Source organism: Microcebus murinus, chromosome 2 (genome assembly GCF_040939455.1).
Source record: "Microcebus murinus isolate Inina chromosome 2, M.murinus_Inina_mat1.0, whole genome shotgun sequence".
Taxonomy (NCBI): Eukaryota; Metazoa; Chordata; class Mammalia; order Primates; family Cheirogaleidae; genus Microcebus; species Microcebus murinus.
Window position 1 is genome coordinate 35,417,913 of NC_134105.1, and position 18,645 is coordinate 35,436,557.

The window sequence follows — 18,645 nt, forward strand, 5'->3', positions numbered from 1 at the left end:
AGTAGCCCTTGGTGTCCAGGTAGAAAACACCACGACCACCATCACTGCGTTTGCATTTGGGGAAAGTCTCTTCCCAGCCTCCCATTCTAGCGCACTAGCCCCTGGGGTCTGGAACGTCCTCCCATCCACCAGCCTCTCCCCACCCCTCCCTCTTCCCTTTCCTTCACCTCTTGATCCTTTCCCCACTTTTCCACCACCTGTCCTCGCCACGCCCATCCCATATCCCAAAGCTCACAACTAGAGCTGGCCGAGGGCCTAGTTACTCATTTACGAAGTCCATGTACAGAATTGCACCAGCCTCAGCGATGCGGAACGACCCACTCTGACCAGCTCTATCACGTTGATGCCCCGAGAGATCCAGGAGAGCAGATGGGTCCAGCACGTTCTGTACCCACCAGCACGCATGGCCTGCAGCCCGCATTGGCTAAATGATTCCAAAGATCTCGCTAGCACCGACACGCTGTGCTCTTGCATCCGACATAGTTACTCTGTAATAATAATAACAACAGTGGTAACTTTAAAGAGCTAACATTTATTGTTCACTAACTGGGTGCTAGGCACTATTCCATGTGTTTTGTGTGTATTTTTTTTAACATCAACAACATCCCTTGTTAGGTAGACACCATTTACTGCCTCCAAATTACAGTAAACTCATGCTCTGAGAGAGTCATTGATTCATCCGCAGTCACATGGTATCAAGTGTCCCAGCTGTGCTGCCTCCAGGCTGCCCCACCCACACCTGAGCTTTTAACCTCTCAGCGGGCACCCAAGTCCAAGGCAAAATCTCTGGCTCAACTATGGACTGCTGCTCGGTGGAGCTTCAGACCTCCACTGCGCACCCAACCGCCCTGCAGATGTCCACAGACCCGTCCTCATCCCCCACACCCTCCTGCTCATCCCCAGGGATCTGCCAGTCTCAGTGCCACTCATTAGCCTATATGGTGCCTTTGAATCAGAAAAAGGTGCCCCTCCATCCAGGTGACACAGGCCCAAGCCAGGTTTCAGGGCCTGGTTAGTGGAGGCACAGTCTCAATAACCCCATGCAGAGTCCCTGACGCCACCATCTTACAGCTTGTCCAGGACAGATACTGGGACTCCTCCTTGACTCCTCCTCTCTTCTCCTCCCCTCCCCTCCCCTCCCCTCTCCTCTTCCCTTCTCTTCTCCCTCTCTGTCTCATATCAAGCTCTCTTTGAAGGTCAAGGGTCTCCAGCGAACAAGGTCTCAGAAATGGTATCATCTCTCACCCTCTGGAAAAAGGGCGCAGGGCAGAAGCCATTGGCTCCCAGACCATTTCTGAGAGGAGGGAAGATGCGACATCAGTATAGAAATGGCCAAGTGCCCAAAGCTGGCCCCACAGGTAGTGCATGGATCGTGAGGTATGCAAGGAGGGACACAGAGGCCCAGAGGCCCGTGCAGCTCATGCACGAGAGACCCAGGAGGTGCTGGCACAACTTAACGGGGGTCCCGGGACCACACCATGGGCAGGCCTCTGTTCCCAGCGCTAGAGGGAGAAGAGCCCTGCCTGAAAGTCAAGTTTGAAGGCTCTGCTGAACCGCCCCTTCCTATAGAGTGTGTAGCCACCAGGTGGCAGACACGAGCAGACAGAGGGAGAGCAGCCAGGAACTGAATGAAGGCCGGAGGGACCAGCAATGTTCAGGAGAGCTCCCAGAACCGTCCACCAGAGAGACGCAGACAGAAATAAGGAGATACAGAGAGATAGCAGATAGAGACAGAGGCAGAGAGAGAGACAGGGGAAGAGAGAGGGACAAAGGAGAATACGTGCATGTGTATGGACACACACACAGCTGGGCAGAGGTCTGGAGTTTAGTCCCCTTCCTTTGGGTCTCTTCACCACTCCTTGGGCTTCCCTTCCCTTGTCCAGCCCTGTCCTGGGTAGTGGTGATACAGACAGGGATGTGACCCATTCATGAGAAGCTCCTAGACCTGGGGCTGGGGCTGGACACAGATAAACAAACAGCATAGTAGGGGTGAGGGGTGCAGAGACAGAGAGATGTGCAGGGGCTGGAGTTGCCCAGAGACAGTGCCTGACCCAGGGGTGGGGGGAGCGTCCTGGAAGAAGTGACACCTATGCTGACCATAGAGGGCTTTCTGGCGAGTCTAGGTACACTATCTTGGTCTCCTCCCAGCAGCCTGCAAGGAAGATACTACAGAACTGATTTTATAGGCAAGGGAATGGAGGGTCTGAAGGGCTGGGGTTCCACAGGCAGAGAGGAGCAGAGCTGGAATTCAAACCAGAGTCTGCAAGTTTTGGGCCACTGTGCACACTGCCAGGGACAAAAAACTGGGAGGAGAGCTGAGCTGGGGAGTCAAGACCCCTAGCCAGGTCTGGACAGGAGGCAGGTGCCTTTCCCCCTGGTCCCAGAGCTAGTTCTGATGGCTTCAGCCATCTGACTTGCCTGCGAAGTCAGCCCAAGAGGAGAGGGCAGAGTGTGTGTGACTTGGGCCTCCCCCCTGGCACCTCTGCCCTTGGCTGGGGGCGGGGACTCTGCCCAGCAGGAGTCTTCACCTGGTGGCCCTTGAAGCACAATAAACAAATGTCCTGTCTACAGGTGTTACTCTGAGTATGAGGAATGTAACCTTGAAACTCATGGTGACCACCTGGCACTCCATCCTAAAACAGGTGACACTCTGAAGAGAGAACTGCATAGCCTTTTCTCAAAACCAACTCCTGGCTGGAAGTTCCTCTTCAAGTCGAACTGAAGTGAGCAGCGCGGCGTCCCCCTCCCACGGTGCGGTGCCCGGGAGGCCTTCCTGTCCTGTCCGAGTTGGGTGCAACGGGTAATGTAAACCTGCGAGACTGACACACTTTAGGTAGAGGAGGAGGAAGAAAGGTGCGAGCCCTGTTTCGGGAAGCAGGAAGAGCAAGAATGTCCTCAACAGTGAAAGACCGTGCAGGCCGGGGCCAGGGCTCGGGCAGCCTGAGCGCTGTGGCCCCGGGCGGTGGAAGGGGCCAGGGGGAGATGGTGCCACGAAAAGAAGCGACAGTCCCAGGGGGTGGTGGGACTCGCCGGGCCAAGGGGTGGCAGCAGGGCAGTTCGGGAGGGAAGGGAGAGCTGGGGCAGAGGCAAGAGGCAGAGGCAGCCGGAAAGGAAAGGAGAAGCGAGCGGGGAGGGAGGTGGGGACTGAGCTCCCGCGGAGGAGCAGGGGGAGACCCGACAGAGAGGCAAAGATGGAGACGGGGAGCAGACAGAGACGGATAAAGGCTGGAAGAGACAAAGGGAGAGCGGCTGGGCGGGAGGAAAGGCTGGGAGGCCGCAGGAAGAGAGGAGCAGCGCCGGCCTTGGGGGCTCCTGCCGGGCCCAGCCCACCCCTCGGCAGCGGGTCCGCCTGTCTGTCGCTCAAGCTCGGAGTCCCCTCCCCCAGGCCGGCAGAGGGCTCGCCCCAGCCCCGCCCAGTCCAGAGGCGCCCCCTCCCCAGGCCCTCGGAGGCCGCCCCCTGGGGGCTGGTTGGGGGCCCGCTAGATGGTTGGGGGCCCAGCTGGTGCGTTATCAGCCTCCTCCAGGAGCGAGCCTGAGCCACTCCGCGGCTGCCAGTCTGAGATTAGGCCCCCGGAGGGTCATTAAGCGGCTGTCCTGGCCCGGGCCCAGCCTCCTTTCCCTCCCTGATCCGGCAGGGCTGGCAGGTGGGACCGAGCGATAAGGATTGAGGGTCTCGCGGTTCTGGGGCCGGCGGTTCCCTGCTCCCAGGCCCTGGTCAGGGCAGGAACACGGGGTGGAGGTGAGGGGCTGTAAGGTCAGTGCTGGCCCGCCCCCGCAGGGGCCCCCACCGCTCCCACCATCCAAGTCCTGCCCAAATTGAGAGAGACAGAATGGGGAGGGGACCAAGGGGCTCTCACGGAGGCTCCACCCCAGGCAGCTGCTGGGGAACACGGGGAGTCCAGGCAGAAGCAGGCCCTCCTGGTGAAACCTCACAGGTGTGAGGGGCTGGGCTTCACCTGCTGCAGGGAGAGGGGACAATGGCTCTGCCTTCAGACCCTGGCAAGCTGGTGGGGGAACCAGACTTGACCCCACCCCCATGCCCTCAAGGACAACTGGGGACAGAGGTGGGAATGAATGTGGCCTCATGCAAGGAGAATCAGATTGGGCCAGAGGCTGGAAAGGTAGATATTTGTGCCTTAGCAGAAGCCTCACCTTCCAGGAATCTTTGCCTGTCCTCCAGCTAGTGAGAAGCTGTGGGCTGGTGGCCTGGCTAGGCCCTGATCTAATCAAGGAAGTCTTCCCAGAGGAAGAGGAATCTTGGCTGGGCCAAGAAAAAGAATAGGCCGAGTTTAAACTGGCAGAGGTGGGGTAGGAAGGCATGAGTCCCAGAAAGCCATATGAGCAAAAGACTAGAAAAGGAATCACGAGAGCAACAGCTACAATTTATTAAGCTGAAGCCCAGAGTGGGGAGGGAACTTGTCCCAAGGCACCCAGCAAGGCAGAGGTAGTCTGGGGCAAAGAGGCTGCTCCCCTCAGGTCTCTTCCCTCTGTTGCAGGCTGCTTCCTGAGCCCCAGTGAGGTGAGAAGGGATCATTCTGATTCAAGATGGGCTTTCCCCAGAGGTTTCTGTATGAACCTTGGAACAGTGACAGAATGGCTGTGATGGTGACGCTCAGGGCTGCGGGGAGCTGAGACAGCAACGGAGGAAGATCCGTGGGTCAAGGTGGACTGCCTCCTGCTCTCTATCCCCTTTCCTCTGGGTCTGGGCATGCTCCTGGGTGAGCCTGTCTCAGACTATCACCCCAGGCAGAGAGACAGAAGCTGTTCCCAGAAGACTGACAGTCACATAGGTGAGAGACACCCAGGTCAGCCAGAAAGTCATGCCTATCTTCCCCTCTGTCTCCTGCTTCACCCCCACTAGCACATAGCAGGACTGGGAGTCAAGGGCATTGGTGGGGACTGGGTTCTACTCCAGCTCTACAGGGAAGAAGCTGAGCACAGCAACTCTCCCAAGGCCACGCAGCAAGTTGGCAGGGGACCCAAGACTCAAATCTAGGCTTCTGGAGTCTCAACCCCAAACACTGGCACTTCCTGTGCCAAAGCTCAGCACAGAGGGAGTGTGGAGGGGGATAGAGCTAGATCTATAAGACGAGTGAGAGATGGTAAGCCCACCACAATGCTTCCAGCATGAAGACAGGGGACAGGGCTGCATGACGAAGGGCCCAGAATCTCAGGCGTGGAGGGTGTGTTGGGGGACGAGGGCTTGCAGAGGGGACCTCGGGCTGAGAGGGTGAGCTCCTGGCCCGTGAGCCCTCTGACACTCTCCCGTCATACACAAAAGAGAACCTGGGGCACATCTTGAAACTTCCCAGCCGTAAGGGCACCCCGCTCACACCAGTGGCTGCCCTACCCCAGGAAGCCTCTCCTGACTGCCCTGGTCAAAGGGAAGGTTTAGCCTGAGGGGACAAAGACCGTGACATCAGCAGGGATGAGCTCCCGCCCCTGGCTCACGGCCTCCTGAGCTCTTGCATGCAAGGGAGCTCATCAGACACTGTCGTTAGAGGGTGCTTCACGCTCAGACACCAGAAGAGACACCACCCTCCTTTACCCTGACCCAGGACACTGACCTTCTGCCCCTCCTAGCCTGGACCCCCTCAGCTTCAGCCACCCTGTGGGTACAGGGCTTCCTGGGCAATCCTCCAAAGCCACTGTGACAGCAGCTTCGGAAGGCAATTGTCAAAATTCAGAAAGCAAGTTCGGGCCTCGCTGGAAGCCTGAGGGGCTATTTCTGAGCCTTGGCCCCAGAAGTACAAAAAGTCTTTATTTCACAGAAATAAGGGCCATTTCCACAGTTACAGGGAAAGACACAAAAGGCAGGATGAGAGGTGCTGCGCTGACTGTCATCATAAGGCTCTGCTGACCGGGCGGGACGGCTCGGGGGCCGCAGCCAAGCCCCAACCTGGACGCAGTCTGAGCTCCAGCTTCGGCTGGCGATGGTTCGGGGGAGAGTGGAGTGCTGTGGGGATGGGGGAGTTGGCCCATATTGTAGATTCCTGCTCAGAGAAGGAAGAGGCTCGGGCGGTGGCATTGGGCATCCATCACAGGTGCCAGGGAGCCTCAGGGCAGGAGCCACATGAGCTAGGTTCACATCTCACATCGGGGTGCTGCGGACCCTGCCCTCCTCCTCGGGAACGTTCTCGTAGGCATTCTCATGCTCACTGGACCTGAAAGTGGATGGCAGGGTCCTGGTGTGTCCTCACGCCTCCCAATCCTTCCCCTTCTCCCTGCCCGTCTGGCACACGTGAGGACAATATCTTCCAGAATAAGTGTTTGACTCCCAGAAGGGGGTTCCCCAACCCCATCTGGGCTTGTGCACCTGAGACAGGAAGCCTCTCAGCACTCCTGAACCCCACCTCCCTCCTCTATGGGGTGCTCTGCCACTGGGTCCCACCGAGGAATCCTCTCCCATGGCACCCATTCTACTGAGCCCTGCCTCACACTGAGCCCCCACTCATTCATCCCTTCACCAAAGTCCCTTCCCCAGTGAGCCCCTTCCCCCACAGCACCCACTGCCCCATGAGCCCCAATCCACCTGCTGAGCCCCCTCCTGCCAAGTCCCCACCCCAGATGGAGGCTGCCTCTCCCCACAGAGCCCTGCAGTGCTCACAGAGCCCCCACCCCCCACCCGCTCACTGGTCTTTCCCCGCATAGGTCCCTGTCTTCCCTAGCCCCTCCCCTTCAGCAGCACCTGGTCCTGAGGTCTCCCCCGGCCCTTGGGGCACAAGGCAGGCAGCCCTGTGTGGCACCTCACCTGAAGCCGGCCGCCATTGAGGAGTACCTTCCGTCCGTTCCCACCAGGACCCCATCGGCCTTGTTTCCGACGGTCATGACCATGTTCATGGGCTCCCTGGGGACAGGGCTAGTCAGTGGGCACAGCAGCAGGGCCCCCCATCCAAGCAGACCCCATCTCAGGTGCTGGTTCTCACAAGCCCACAGGGCAGCGGCAGCCCCTTCACAGAGCACCCTTGTCCCGAGGGCCCTCCAACTGGGCCCCACCATGGGGACCAGGAATTTTTGAAAGGCTTCTCCACATGCCAGGCCCTCTCCACGCCCCCAGCTGCCTCAGCTCAGCCCCAGAGCAGGCCCAGCAGGACGTCCCTGCTCCAGCACGGGGCTCTGCCCCCAGGCCCTGGAAGCTGCTCCCATGGGACTTTACACCTGCTCCTCTCGCCTCAGACATCCCACAGGCACCTCAGACCTCCTATGTCCCCAGTTAAATTTAGCAGTTGCCCAGATCTGCTCGTCTCCTGTGCCCTGTGCCTCAGTGAGTGGCCCCAGTGAGAAACCCCAGCGTCAGCTCCCCGGCCCTCCTCCCCTCATGTCTGCTCCGATCTCCGTCCAGCAGCTCGCAGGGGTCCCCTCCTAGACAGCTCGCAGGCCCGCTCCCATGGCCAGACCCGGGCTCCCCCCGACCTCATGCCCAGCCTCCTTGTCCACACCTGCAGACTGACTGGCCATGCGTGATTCTGCTGTGGCAGGTCCCATCCCAGGACTGGCTTAAAAAGACTTGTCACTGGACTACCATTGCACTAAGGTAAAGCCCAAAGTTCAGGTCACTGGTGCACAAGGGCCTGCTCAGTCATCTCAGGCCTCTCCGTCTCTTTCCACACCCCCGAACTGCTTGGGTTGCCTTGGCACCCGCAAAGGACGGCTGCTGGCACCCAGGCTACTGGGCCACCTTTGTGAGAGCTGGGGAAAGACACCCCTGGGGACAGAGGTGGCCTTGCCCCAGGTCCTGGCCTGGACTTCAGCCCACCTGCTCTTGCCCTTCTTGCGAGTGACCAGCCCTGGCACCCTGCTCCTGGCGCAGGCCCTGGGAGCACCCTTCCCTCCACTGCAGCTCTTGCCAGGCTACTGTGTCCCGTGGCCAACTCTCGTTCTCCAGGTTTCCCAATGAGCATGCAATGGGGAAGCCTCCAACTGACTGCCCACCCCAGGCCAGGCCCCACCGTGCTGTCCCGACTCCCCAGTGGCAGCAACACTTGAACCCGTGATTGCTCGTCCGGCCTGGGCCCGTGAAGGCAGCCGCCTCGTCTGTCCCACGGCCCCTCTGTACCACCACTGACCCTCAAGAAGGACGGGGCCTCCCTTTCCAGAGGTTCTCATAGCCCCTCACCGGCGGGCACCGCCCTGACTCTGCAGATAGAAACATTGAGACTCCAAGGAGAGAAGATGCTTCGTCCGCGCCCACGGGGAGTGAGCACGAGAGCTATGGTGCTACCAGCTCAGGGCTGGGAGCCAACAAGCCTGAGATCTAGTGCACAACTCACCCCATGACCTTGAACCTCAGTTTCCCTTCCACACAATGACAAGACTGGACCCAGGGACCCAGGGTTTCTGAGGCCCTTCTCACAGCTCCTAGAACAAGAGCAATTGGAGGCTTCCCCATTGCTGAGCCCTTTCTGCCTGCTCAGGCCAGCCCGGCCCCCAGGCCCTCCGGCAGCACTCACGGCTCTTCCTGGCACCAGAAGCGGTTGACAGCAAAGGCAATTGCTACGAGGACCAGGAACACGGCCACAGCGATGAGGCCCTGCATCCAGGGCTGAAGTTTCCCCAGGCCTGAAAAGAGGTGGGGGATTGTAGCAGGCTGGGGAGGGAGGGGCCTCATGCCCCAAGGGCTGGGGCTTGTGTTGGAGGCCATCAGCAGTGGCCAGGACCAAAGGACACATTCTGGAATGGCAGGGGTGGGGATGTGGGCCCACTGACCCCCAATGAGCTGAAGAAAAGGATGGAGTTGGAGGAAGAACAGAGGCCCAGAGAGAAGACAGGAGTTGGAGGAAGGAATGATTAGCCAAGCAGGGGACAGGCTTCAGAGTGCTGAGATCCAGTGCTGAAAGCCTCTTCTCTTCCCCCCCACCATGGGTCACATGTGGGGCCCCCCAGGGAGTGCCTGGGCCCCAGGGACCAAAGGGCAGCCCCCTGGACAGCGGCCTAGGCTGTGCTAGCTGGGAGTGGCTCCCAGAAGGCTGAGGAGGGCCCAGAGCTGGCAAGACTGGGCTGGCATCTGGAAGATCCTGTTCTGTAACAAGAGGTTTCTCTGGTTCTGGGAAGGGTGTGCCTGTGGGGAGCAGCAAAGCTGCTCAGCTAGGGGTGCCCAGCTGCCCAGGGAGAGGAGTGTACTGGGACGTCCAAGAGGCAGGCCAGAGGGGCGAGCTTCTCTCTGGGTCTTGGGGGCTGGAAAGGAAACCAAGCCCCTTTTGTCTCCTCCAGCTGGGTGCCCAGAGGCCTAGGGTGAGAGACCAGGTGGAGGCCCCAGCCATGCACCCTCCTCCTCTTCTCAACCCTGACAACAATTCAGACCCTCAAGATTTCCCAGAAGGCCTGGCCCTCAGGCCACCGGCAGCTCCAGAGGCTCTCCTCTCTGCCTGGCCTCACTGAGCTCCACAAGCCTGAGGGAGCCCAGTCCTGCAGAGGAAAGACACTCAGTGGGCAGAGGTCCCAGGAGGGAACATAGGTCTACAGGAAGTTTGTGAGGGGTCCTGCCTCCAGAACAAAACACCTGCATCTCTAGAGCCATCCTATACTTTGAGGAGCCCAGGCTGGGCATCCAAAAACCTTACACTGCCTCAGTCCCACTCAAAAAGTCCTACCTTGAGTCTACCCTAAACCTCTCCTGCTGCAGTGAAGGCCTAGCCTCTTCTCTGAGCCTGGCAGGTACTGGAAAGGAGAGTGGAGGCTGGGTATTCTGGCCTGTGGCCAGGTCAGACCTTGCTAATCTCTAGGAGGAGCAGAAGAGACACAGTGCGGTTACCCTGCAAGTTCCACACCTGCCAAAGCACAATGCTTTGGATTCATTACTTCCCCCAGAGAAACAATGATTCAGACTCACTGCTCACTCAGGTCAGTGGTTGCTCAAGCACTGGGAGTTAGGGCTCTACCCTGGGAGGCCCCCTCCCTGCTTGCTCCAGACCCTGTGGCCAAGTCCCTCCTGTCACAACAGAAACTGCATTTCCCTGCTCCTCTTCCCATGTGGCTCTGGCACTAGCACCTAGAGCAAGGGACAGAGAGCTTGGGGCAGGAGGAAGGTGTCTGAGTCCTGTTCTTTCTTGCCCTGCTGTGTGACTCATATAAGCTACTCAACCTCTCTGGTCTTCAGTTCCCCAGAGGGCTTCCAAGATCTGGGAGACAAAGTTGAAGCAGACATACATGGGAGCTCAGGTGGTGAGCATTGCTATGGGGGTGAGGGTGGGTGCTATCGGGGTAAGGGTAAGCCCAAGGGGTAAGGGTGCTCTGGAAGCATTTTTGCCAGACTGCTCTGGACCTAAGTCCCACCTGCTGTCACCAGACTTTGGCTGCAGATGCCAGATCTTAGGGCGCGGTACTTCATCTAGTACAAAGCCCTTCCATAACCCTGACTTTGGCAGTAGCCCTGGGAGGTAGGCAGGGTGGGGTTTATTGTTTTCATTTTATGGGTGAGAAAACTGAGTCTCAGAGAGCTGTGATTTGCTCAAGGCCACGCAGCAAGACAGGCAGAGCTGGAGGAAGAACTCAGGTATGTGGAAGGACCACCCTGGACACCTCTCTCCACCCAAGCCCAGGAAGCCAAAACAGTGAGGACTTAGGTCAAAGCCATGGGCAAACCCCTGACAGCACTGTCCCTCCCTGAAGCAAGCCTGCCTCCAAGGGGTGGCTTAGGCCCCCCAACCCTCCTTTTTGCCCCTGGCCCTGCACTCAGGACCAGCCATCCCTAGGGCAATGCCTGCTCGTGGGGCTTGACCCAACTCCTGCTCCTCCCCCAGATCCTGAACCCAGCACTTCCCTGCTGCCCCATTTCTCATCCATGGAAATCAAGTCACAGACAGAGATCTGGCTCAGAGGTCTCCCTTGGGAGGATCTTCCAGCTAGCCCAGTCTCTGCTCCCCACGAAACTAGAGGGAACGCCACCCATCAGCCCCTGGGTCACCAGCGCCCAGCCCGGCCCCCTCCTCCCTGCAGCCACTGGGGCTGGCCCAGTCCTGCGCTACCTTGTTGACAGCTGGCAGGTGGCACTGTCACCAGCAGGCCCAGAATGACCAGGCTGAGGGCTGACATGGCTGCAGGCAGCTCCTGGGCTTCCTTCCTGCCGCCGGCTCTGGGCTCCTGGAGCCGCTGTGGAGTCTGTTGGTGTGGACCTGAGATCAACCGGGCTCTGTCTGGCCCTGGAGGAAAGGAGCTGGCAGGGAAGAAGGGGAGGGGAGGAGAAGGGAAGGTGGGCGGTGGAGGGAAACTGCCCTCCCTCCCATGGTAATGAGCTGCCAGCCTGGCCTCCCCTGGCCTGGGCCCAGGGCTCATTGGAGTCACCTTCCAGGGGCCAGCTAAAGAGGCGGGTCCTAGGGCCAGGCAGAGGTGAGGAGAGTCCCAGCCTTGTCTCCAAGTCCCTGAGCTCCCCCTTCCTGGCAGTGGGGCTGGGCTCTGGGAAAGGAGTGACACGTTGTCACACCTGCCTTGACTGAAACCAGTGGGCGGGGTTTTGTGGAAAGCTGACAGCGGGATTAAGAACTTTACTGGCAGGCCTGGGAAAACTAGAGGCTCAACATCCTCCCCTCCCAGAGCCTGGCCTGTTTCCTCTTCTCCCCTCACCTGTCCCTGCCGCACCAAGCCAGACCCTGGGGCTCCAATGCCCAGACCCAGTGTTGTGCCCAGCCACTCCCCGGGGCCCAGCCCAGTAGCTTCCTAAATCCAGCCCCTCCTGCTGAGATCTCCATGGGGGGCTTTCTCAACCCATGGCCAAGCCTTGACCCTGCCCTGCTGCTCTGGCCCAGTTCAGCTCTTCCTCTTGGCCACAGACATGATCCCTGGGAACTAGGCTGGGCTTCCCTCAATAAGATCTGGGCCTGGTGAGGCCTCAGCTCCTACCCTCAGGGCTGTCTCTGCCCATCACAGGGGAGAAAATTTGCGGGAGACACCATTCAATGTGAACGCAGCCCAGTTGGGGGGCAAAGGGAGGACACTCCAGGCAGCAAGGTCCAATCTGGGGCCTGAAATTCTTAGGCCCTCAGCCCTCACGGCCAGGGCATCCTTGAAGAAGGCACATCTGTCTCCTGGAGCAGAGAGGCCCTGGAGCCAGACTCCTCAGAAGAGGCAAAAGTCCCCCCAGGACCACGTGGTGTCCATCTGGCCCTCCAGCTCGGGGTCTGAGAACAACCCAGGTACCTTGGAGGCCCCAGACCAAGGGTCATGCTGGGTCTCCGTGCCCCACTCCACCCCGGGAGTACAGGGAGCCCAGACGCTGACTCCATAGAAAGAAGGAGCCAGTTGACCAGGAGCAAAGTCTCAGGGATGGACAGTCCCCAGAAGCCAGGGATGGAGCAAAAGGCCCCTCCATAGCTTTCCTACCAGGAAGGCAGCAAATTGTTGCTCACAGGCCTTTCTAGCAGGATGGTTCTGCCAGTGAGAGTACTCAGACATCACGCTCATGCCTGCTTCCTATGTGTGTGTGTGAACATGGGTGTTCATATGCGTGTGTGGTGGGACCCCTTGCCATCCAAAGACAGGGTGTCTCAGGGCAATCTAGGGGAACTTTGCTTGGAGTTGAGTGATGCCCCCCATACATGCAGACCCTGTTCTCCCTCCCTGCCCTAACTCTGTGTCCTCAGAATCTTCTGGCACAGCCTGGAGTAGGCACTGCGTCTGTTAATGAACAGCCAGGGAATCACTGCTCGGAATGTAAAGAATGGGGTTGAATTTAACAAACATCCACCCAGCCTTCTCCAAGAGTTTTAAGTAGGGGAGTCATATGGTCAGTTTTGCATTTGAGAAAACTCCTTTCTATGCAAGGTGGAGAGTGAAAAGGGCCTGCAAAGGCTGGAGAAAGCAGAGAGGCTGCTGCAGTGGCTACAGCTCCAGTAACAGGGCTGCATCAGGGAGTGGCAGTGGCAACGGATCTGAGCCCTGTGGTGGAGGTGGAAAGACTAGGGTGTGGTTGCTAGAGCACAGTGACTAGCTGGAAATGAGTGCTCAGCAAGGGGTGGAGGTGATGCCCAGGTCTGTGGCTTGGGCTCTGGGTGGGTGATAGTACTTCAGAAGAGCCAGAGAGAGACATCTAGAAGGTTGGAGGTGTGTGCGCATGTGCATGCGTGCGTTTGCATGCATGTGCGTGCATGTGTGTGTGCACATGTGTGCGTGTGTGTGCATGTGCGTGTGTGTATGTGTGTGTGTGTGTTGAAAGGAGAGCAGACAAAGGAGAGGAATGAGGGACCAGGACACAGCCCCAACACATACAGGTCCTCCAAAGGAAGAGGAGGCAGGATGGAGCCGGAAGAAGAAATCCCAGAAGAGTAGGGTGCCCCAGGAACCAAGGAAGGAGAGATCTGAGAAGAGGTGGGCAGGGAAGTCACTGCTGTGACACCCCCTCCAGCCAGTGACCCCCTGGAGCTGCCCAGCCTCCACCCTCAGCCCCCAAGCCCCAGGCTCTGCCTTCCTCACCGGAGCATCCCCCACTTCCCTAAAAAGCCTGGGGAAAGGCAAGGACTCCCTGGGCCGAGCTTTGGGAGTGCTGAGGGAGGGGGATGAGCAGGAAGGACATCAGGTGACAAACAGGAGGAAAACACATCTCCAGGGTCAAAGTCCCAAGCTTTAGAGCAAAACAAGTTGTTCCAGAAAAGGGGGGTGTGGGTGGACACTTGGCTTTGAGGCTGGTCCCCGCTCCCTGGAGGTCCTCACGCGGCAGGGGGTCATCTCTCCAGCTGTATGGACACAGCCAGAGTCCCCATGGTAACGAGGTGGCCCCCCTGCTGGTTTGGCTTGGATCCAGGCTCTGGACTCAGGTCTCAGCAGCCCCACAGGGCTGGACCCTGCGTCCTGAGCAGCTGTTCCATCAACACTCAGTTCCTCCTTCCTGTTCCCAGCCCAGCTCTGCCACCCGGAATCAGCAGGCCCTTTAGAAAAGCCCTCCATCCCACTAGACCTCGTGTGAATACTGTTCAGAAAAGCCAAAGTGGGCCTGGATCGCGGCCAGGAGTCTCTTCCTCTGGACCCGCCTCGTCTGCCATTCCATTCCAGCTGCTGCCAGCAGGTGGCAGTGTCTAGCTCCAATCCCCACTGGTTGGGGAGGGCAGGGGGGCCGTTTGCAGCTGAAGATTTTGCAACTTCTCCTTCCAGCCCGCTTTTCCACGCCTCTTCCAGGGGTGATTTGGAGAAGAGAAGGTGGACATTGATGTGTCCATAGTCAATGGTGCTAGGAACAGCGCTGATGACATGCTCAGGGCTGCGATGTAGGGCAGCGTGGAGGCCTGCATTGTTAAGGCAAGCGCCCTGGAGGAGGTGATGGGTAAACAAGTTAGGCAGATTGTTGGGCTGGGCAGACTGCTTGGGATGGGGCATCCAGGCAGAGCTGAGCCTGAGAAAAAGGGAGACACTTTGAAGAAACATGTTTAGAGCACAGAAATGAAAGCTTTCTCCACTCATTCTTATAATATTTCATCTCATTAGTATCTTTGCTGGAAGCCTGAGAGCTCCTGAAGACCTTGCTTTATTCAGTCTACCATATCCTGCTTTAAGCCTTTAATGGCTTCCATCAGCACTTAAAATACCATGTAAACTTGTCTGCAAGGTCTTGAAGACCCGGACAATCTGTCCTTGCCCCTCTCTCCAGCCTCATCTGGCCCCAGTGCTTCATGTCACTTCCTAACAATAACCACACTCTTCCTCACTCCCTCTTCCCTCTGCCTGGAATGCTCTGCCCCTCAAACTAATCCTCCAAGTCTTGCTTTAAGCCTGGCATGGTGGCTCACGTTTGTAATCCTAGCACCATGGGAGGCCGAGGCAGGAGGATCTCCAGCTCAGGAGTTCAAGACCAGCCTGAGGACGAGCAAAACCCAATCTCTACTAGATATAGAAAAAATTAGCTGAGTGTGGTGACACACACCTGTAGTCTCAGCTACTCAGGACACTGGGGCAGGAGGATCTCTTGAGCCCAGGAGTTTGAGGTTGCTGTGAGCTAGGCTGATGCCACAACACTCTAGTCTGGGCAACAGAGCAAGACTGTGTCTCAAAAAAAAAAAGTCACTTTCCTCAAGAAGACTTCTTTGGCTTCCCTTCTCCTCCAACCGAAGTCACTCCCTCTTATGAGCTTTCTCTGCTCATCTCCATGGCTATCATCACAAGTTGCAATCACCTATTGATTTGTATGTTTACTCACTCAACATCTGTCTCCTGGGAGGGAAGGTATCATGTCTATTTCACCCCTAGCACTTAGTACTGAGCACAGTGCCTGAGGACACAATGGACAAATATTCTATGAAATTAAACCTCAGTATATGCATCCCCCACCCCGGCCTGGCAAAGAGCAGAAGCTCAGGGAACGATCGTTGAATGAATAAGACATTTTAGCTCTAGATGGGTCCTTGTCTCTCCACCCTCTAGCTGTGGGGCCAGGTACTGGGTCTGATTCATGTCTGTGTGTGAATGAGAGGACATGGTTCCCATTCCTGGGAGAGCTGGAGCTGACCAGCCCTGAAAGGAGGGCGTGCAGAGGGTGAGCTCTCCTTCCCGAGAAGAGGGAGAGCAGAGGCCGAAGACCAGGTCATCCAATGGGGGCATCTGCAGAAGGGATCTGTCTTAGTCTGTTGGTACTGTTTTAACAAAATACCTTAGACTGAGTGATTTATAAAGAACAGAAATTTATTTTATCACATTTCTGGAAGCTGGAAAGTTCAAGATCAAGGCGCCAGCAGATTCCGTGTCTGGAGAGAGCTCTCTCTGCTTCCTACATGGTGCACCTTGCTGTGTCCTCCCATGGCGGGAGAGATGGAAGGGCCAAAGGGACTTGGGCACTCCCTCCAAGCTCTCTTATGGGAGCACTAGTGCAGTCATGAGGGGGGAGCCCTCCTGACTCACCCCTTCCCCAGAGGCCCCAGCTCTGAACGCCATCACCTTGGGGCTTTGGTTCCCACATATGAGTTTTGGAGGGACATACATCCAAACCAAAGCAGGGCTATAGCCCTCCCAGCTCTGGAAGCCTGTGCTTCTGTGACTCCATTAACAGAATGTGAGGGATTTTCACATTTTAGTTAGTTTCTGAGGAAGCAGGTTGACCAAGACTGTGGTGAGCTCCTTTCCTCTCAGACCTAAGATTTCGCCCACCTGGTCCCCTCCATTCCACCTGCCCCAACAGAGGGCCGATGAGCAGAACACAGTGACTCATCAACGTGGACGGGGAAAACATGACATCTGTATTTCACTAATCTCTAAAATTTACCATTTTCTTCCATCAGGAATGAAGGCAATAACCCACAGTCCCTCTGTGATATTTTCATATCACCATATAATTATTGCAGATATCTGGATATATCATTTATGCTCTCCCTTATGGAAGTACAATAATCATGTCTTTGAACACATTATAAAGATACACATAAATTACTACACTACAAACTTATATTTTTAACATTTTGATAATTACATTTTAGTATAATTGGTTTCCTTTGCAAACTATGCCTTTTATTATATGCACCTAAAAACATTACTCTGAGCAGGGGTCCATAGGCTTCACCAGACCACCCAAGGGTTCCCAGGAGCTTAAGAAGTCCTGACTAACCAGCAGCCTAGGGCAGGTCTGCTCAAAGCAACACCACGTGATCTCAAGGACAGACCTGGAGAAAGATTGGCAACTCTCTGCACAGAGGCTTTCTGGGTCTCAGAGCTGGGGCTCTGGTCAGCTTGGGCAGTGCTTACTCCCACAGAGGGCCCCAGTGCCTGGGAGCTGGAAGGGGCAGAAAGCATCAGCCAGGAGCCAGTCAGGCCAAGGAATGTACTGGCTGTGAATCCTGGGTCCTAGGCGACCCCACTGGGCTAGGGAGATTTATGGCCAGGACCCCCCAGTGAGGGAAGATCAATCAACCCTCCTGCTGCTCACTCATTCAGCCAAGAAACTAAAGGACTGGCCCTGTGCCAGGAGCCCAGCCTGCCAACAGAGGTCCCAAGGCCAAATCTTTGCCCAGCGCTTCCAGTACAACCCTTCTCCCCTACACAGAGCTGCAGGCCAGCAGTAGAACCAAGCTGGACATACCAGTTTCTAGAATCACAGTCTTTCCAGGCCTAAAAGCTCATCCTGAGTAGTGTGATCTTGCTACTTATTTTTCAGTGGGGGACAGAAAGAAAAGAAAGCGACAGTACCCAACTGAAGGTCACATAGTAAGTTAGTAGGAGAGATAGGATCAGGAATCCCTGTGTCCAGCCCAGGGCTCAGTCCTTCTGTCAAGCACCTGCTATTGGTCAGTTTCTCAAATAACACCTGCCTTCCTTTCATTCATCACTCAATACATGTTTAGTGCCTACCGTGGGACTAGAAATACAGTATAGGTTGAATATCTCTTATCTGAAATGCTTGGCATCAGAGTGTTTCAGATTTTAGATTTTTGGGTTTTTTAAATATTTACTTATGCATAATGAGATATCTTGGAGATGGGACCCAAGTCTAAGCATAATTTCTTCTTCTTTTTTTAAGAGACATGATCTCACTTTGTTGCCTCAGCTAGAGTGCAGTGGCAAGATCATAGCTCACTATAACTTCAAACTCCTAGGCTCAAGCGATCCTCCCACCTGAGTCTCAGAACTACAGATGTGTGCCATGCCTACCTAAATTTTTTTATTTTTTGTAGAGATAAGGTCTCACTATGTTGCCTAGGCTGGTCTCAAACTCCTGGGCTCTACTGATCCTCCCACCTTGGCCTCCCAAAATGCTGGGACTTCAGGCATGAGCCACTGCACTGAGCCTTAAGCATGAAATTCATTTATGTTTCATATACACCTTATATATATAGCCTGAAAGTAATTTTACACAATATTTTTAATAATTTTGTGCATAAAACAACGTTTTGCCTGAGACCTATCACATGAGGTCAGGTGTGGAATTTTCCACTTATGGCATCATGACAGTGCTCATAAAGTTTCAAATTTTGGAGCATTCAGATTTTGAATTTTTGGATTAGAGATGCTCAACCTGTAATGAACAAGACAGCACTTACATTATATAACGGTGTGATTATGGTTACACTAAATATTTTAAAGGGGATGTATGGGTGCTAACAGCATATAAATGAGAATGCCATCTAGTCTAGGAAGTCACGAATAGGTAGCATTAAGTCTAACATTCATTCACTCATTTATCAACAAATATTTATTGAGAGCCTCCTATGGACCATATACTACTGTTCAAGATGCTAGGGATACAGCAGTGAGCAAAATGAAGTCCCCGTCTTCATGAAGCTGACATTCTAAGGGGAGTCCACCAGGAAACACACAGATAAGGCAGGTCAGATGGCAATATGGGAAAGTCCAGACAGATCAGGAGAATGGGGTGCCATGAGGAGGGGGCATGCTATTTTGTATAGCTGTATCTGGGAAGGCTCATGTGAGCAGAGAGCTGAAAGTGAGGGAGCCAGATGCTTAGCGGGAGAGAGGAGGGGATTCTAGGCAAGGAGAATGGCAAGTGCAAAGGCCCTGAGGTAGGAGCATGGAGGTTGTCACTGTGGCTGAGGGAATGCAGAGAAGAGGAGGTTAGAAAGCAGAGGAGCCCCCTCATTTGGGGCCTTGTGGGTGACCATAAAGACTTTGGCTTTTACTCCAGCTGAGACCAGGAAGCTACTGGAGGGTTTTAAGCACAGGAGACGTGACCTGGCTGCTGTGTGCAGAAGAGAATGTGGGGGCAAGAAGAGCCCCACCGAA

The 18,645-nt window shown here is 56.0% G+C and overlaps 1 protein-coding gene across 1 annotated transcript; it reads right to left on the reverse strand.

The window, feature by feature from the left end:
* Positions 1–5,740: 5,740 nt before the first annotated feature.
* PDZK1IP1 (PDZK1 interacting protein 1) lies at positions 5,741–11,152 on the reverse strand. The gene is made up of 4 exons (XM_012776105.3): positions 10,965–11,152; positions 8,451–8,559; positions 6,752–6,847; positions 5,741–6,164 (listed from the first exon to the last, which is right to left on the reverse strand). The coding sequence occupies exons 1-4, from the start codon at positions 11,029–11,031 to the stop codon at positions 6,092–6,094; spliced, it is 345 nt and encodes a 114-aa protein (XP_012631559.2). The 5' UTR covers positions 11,032–11,152; the 3' UTR covers positions 5,741–6,091.
* Positions 11,153–18,645: the final 7,493 nt, after the last annotated feature.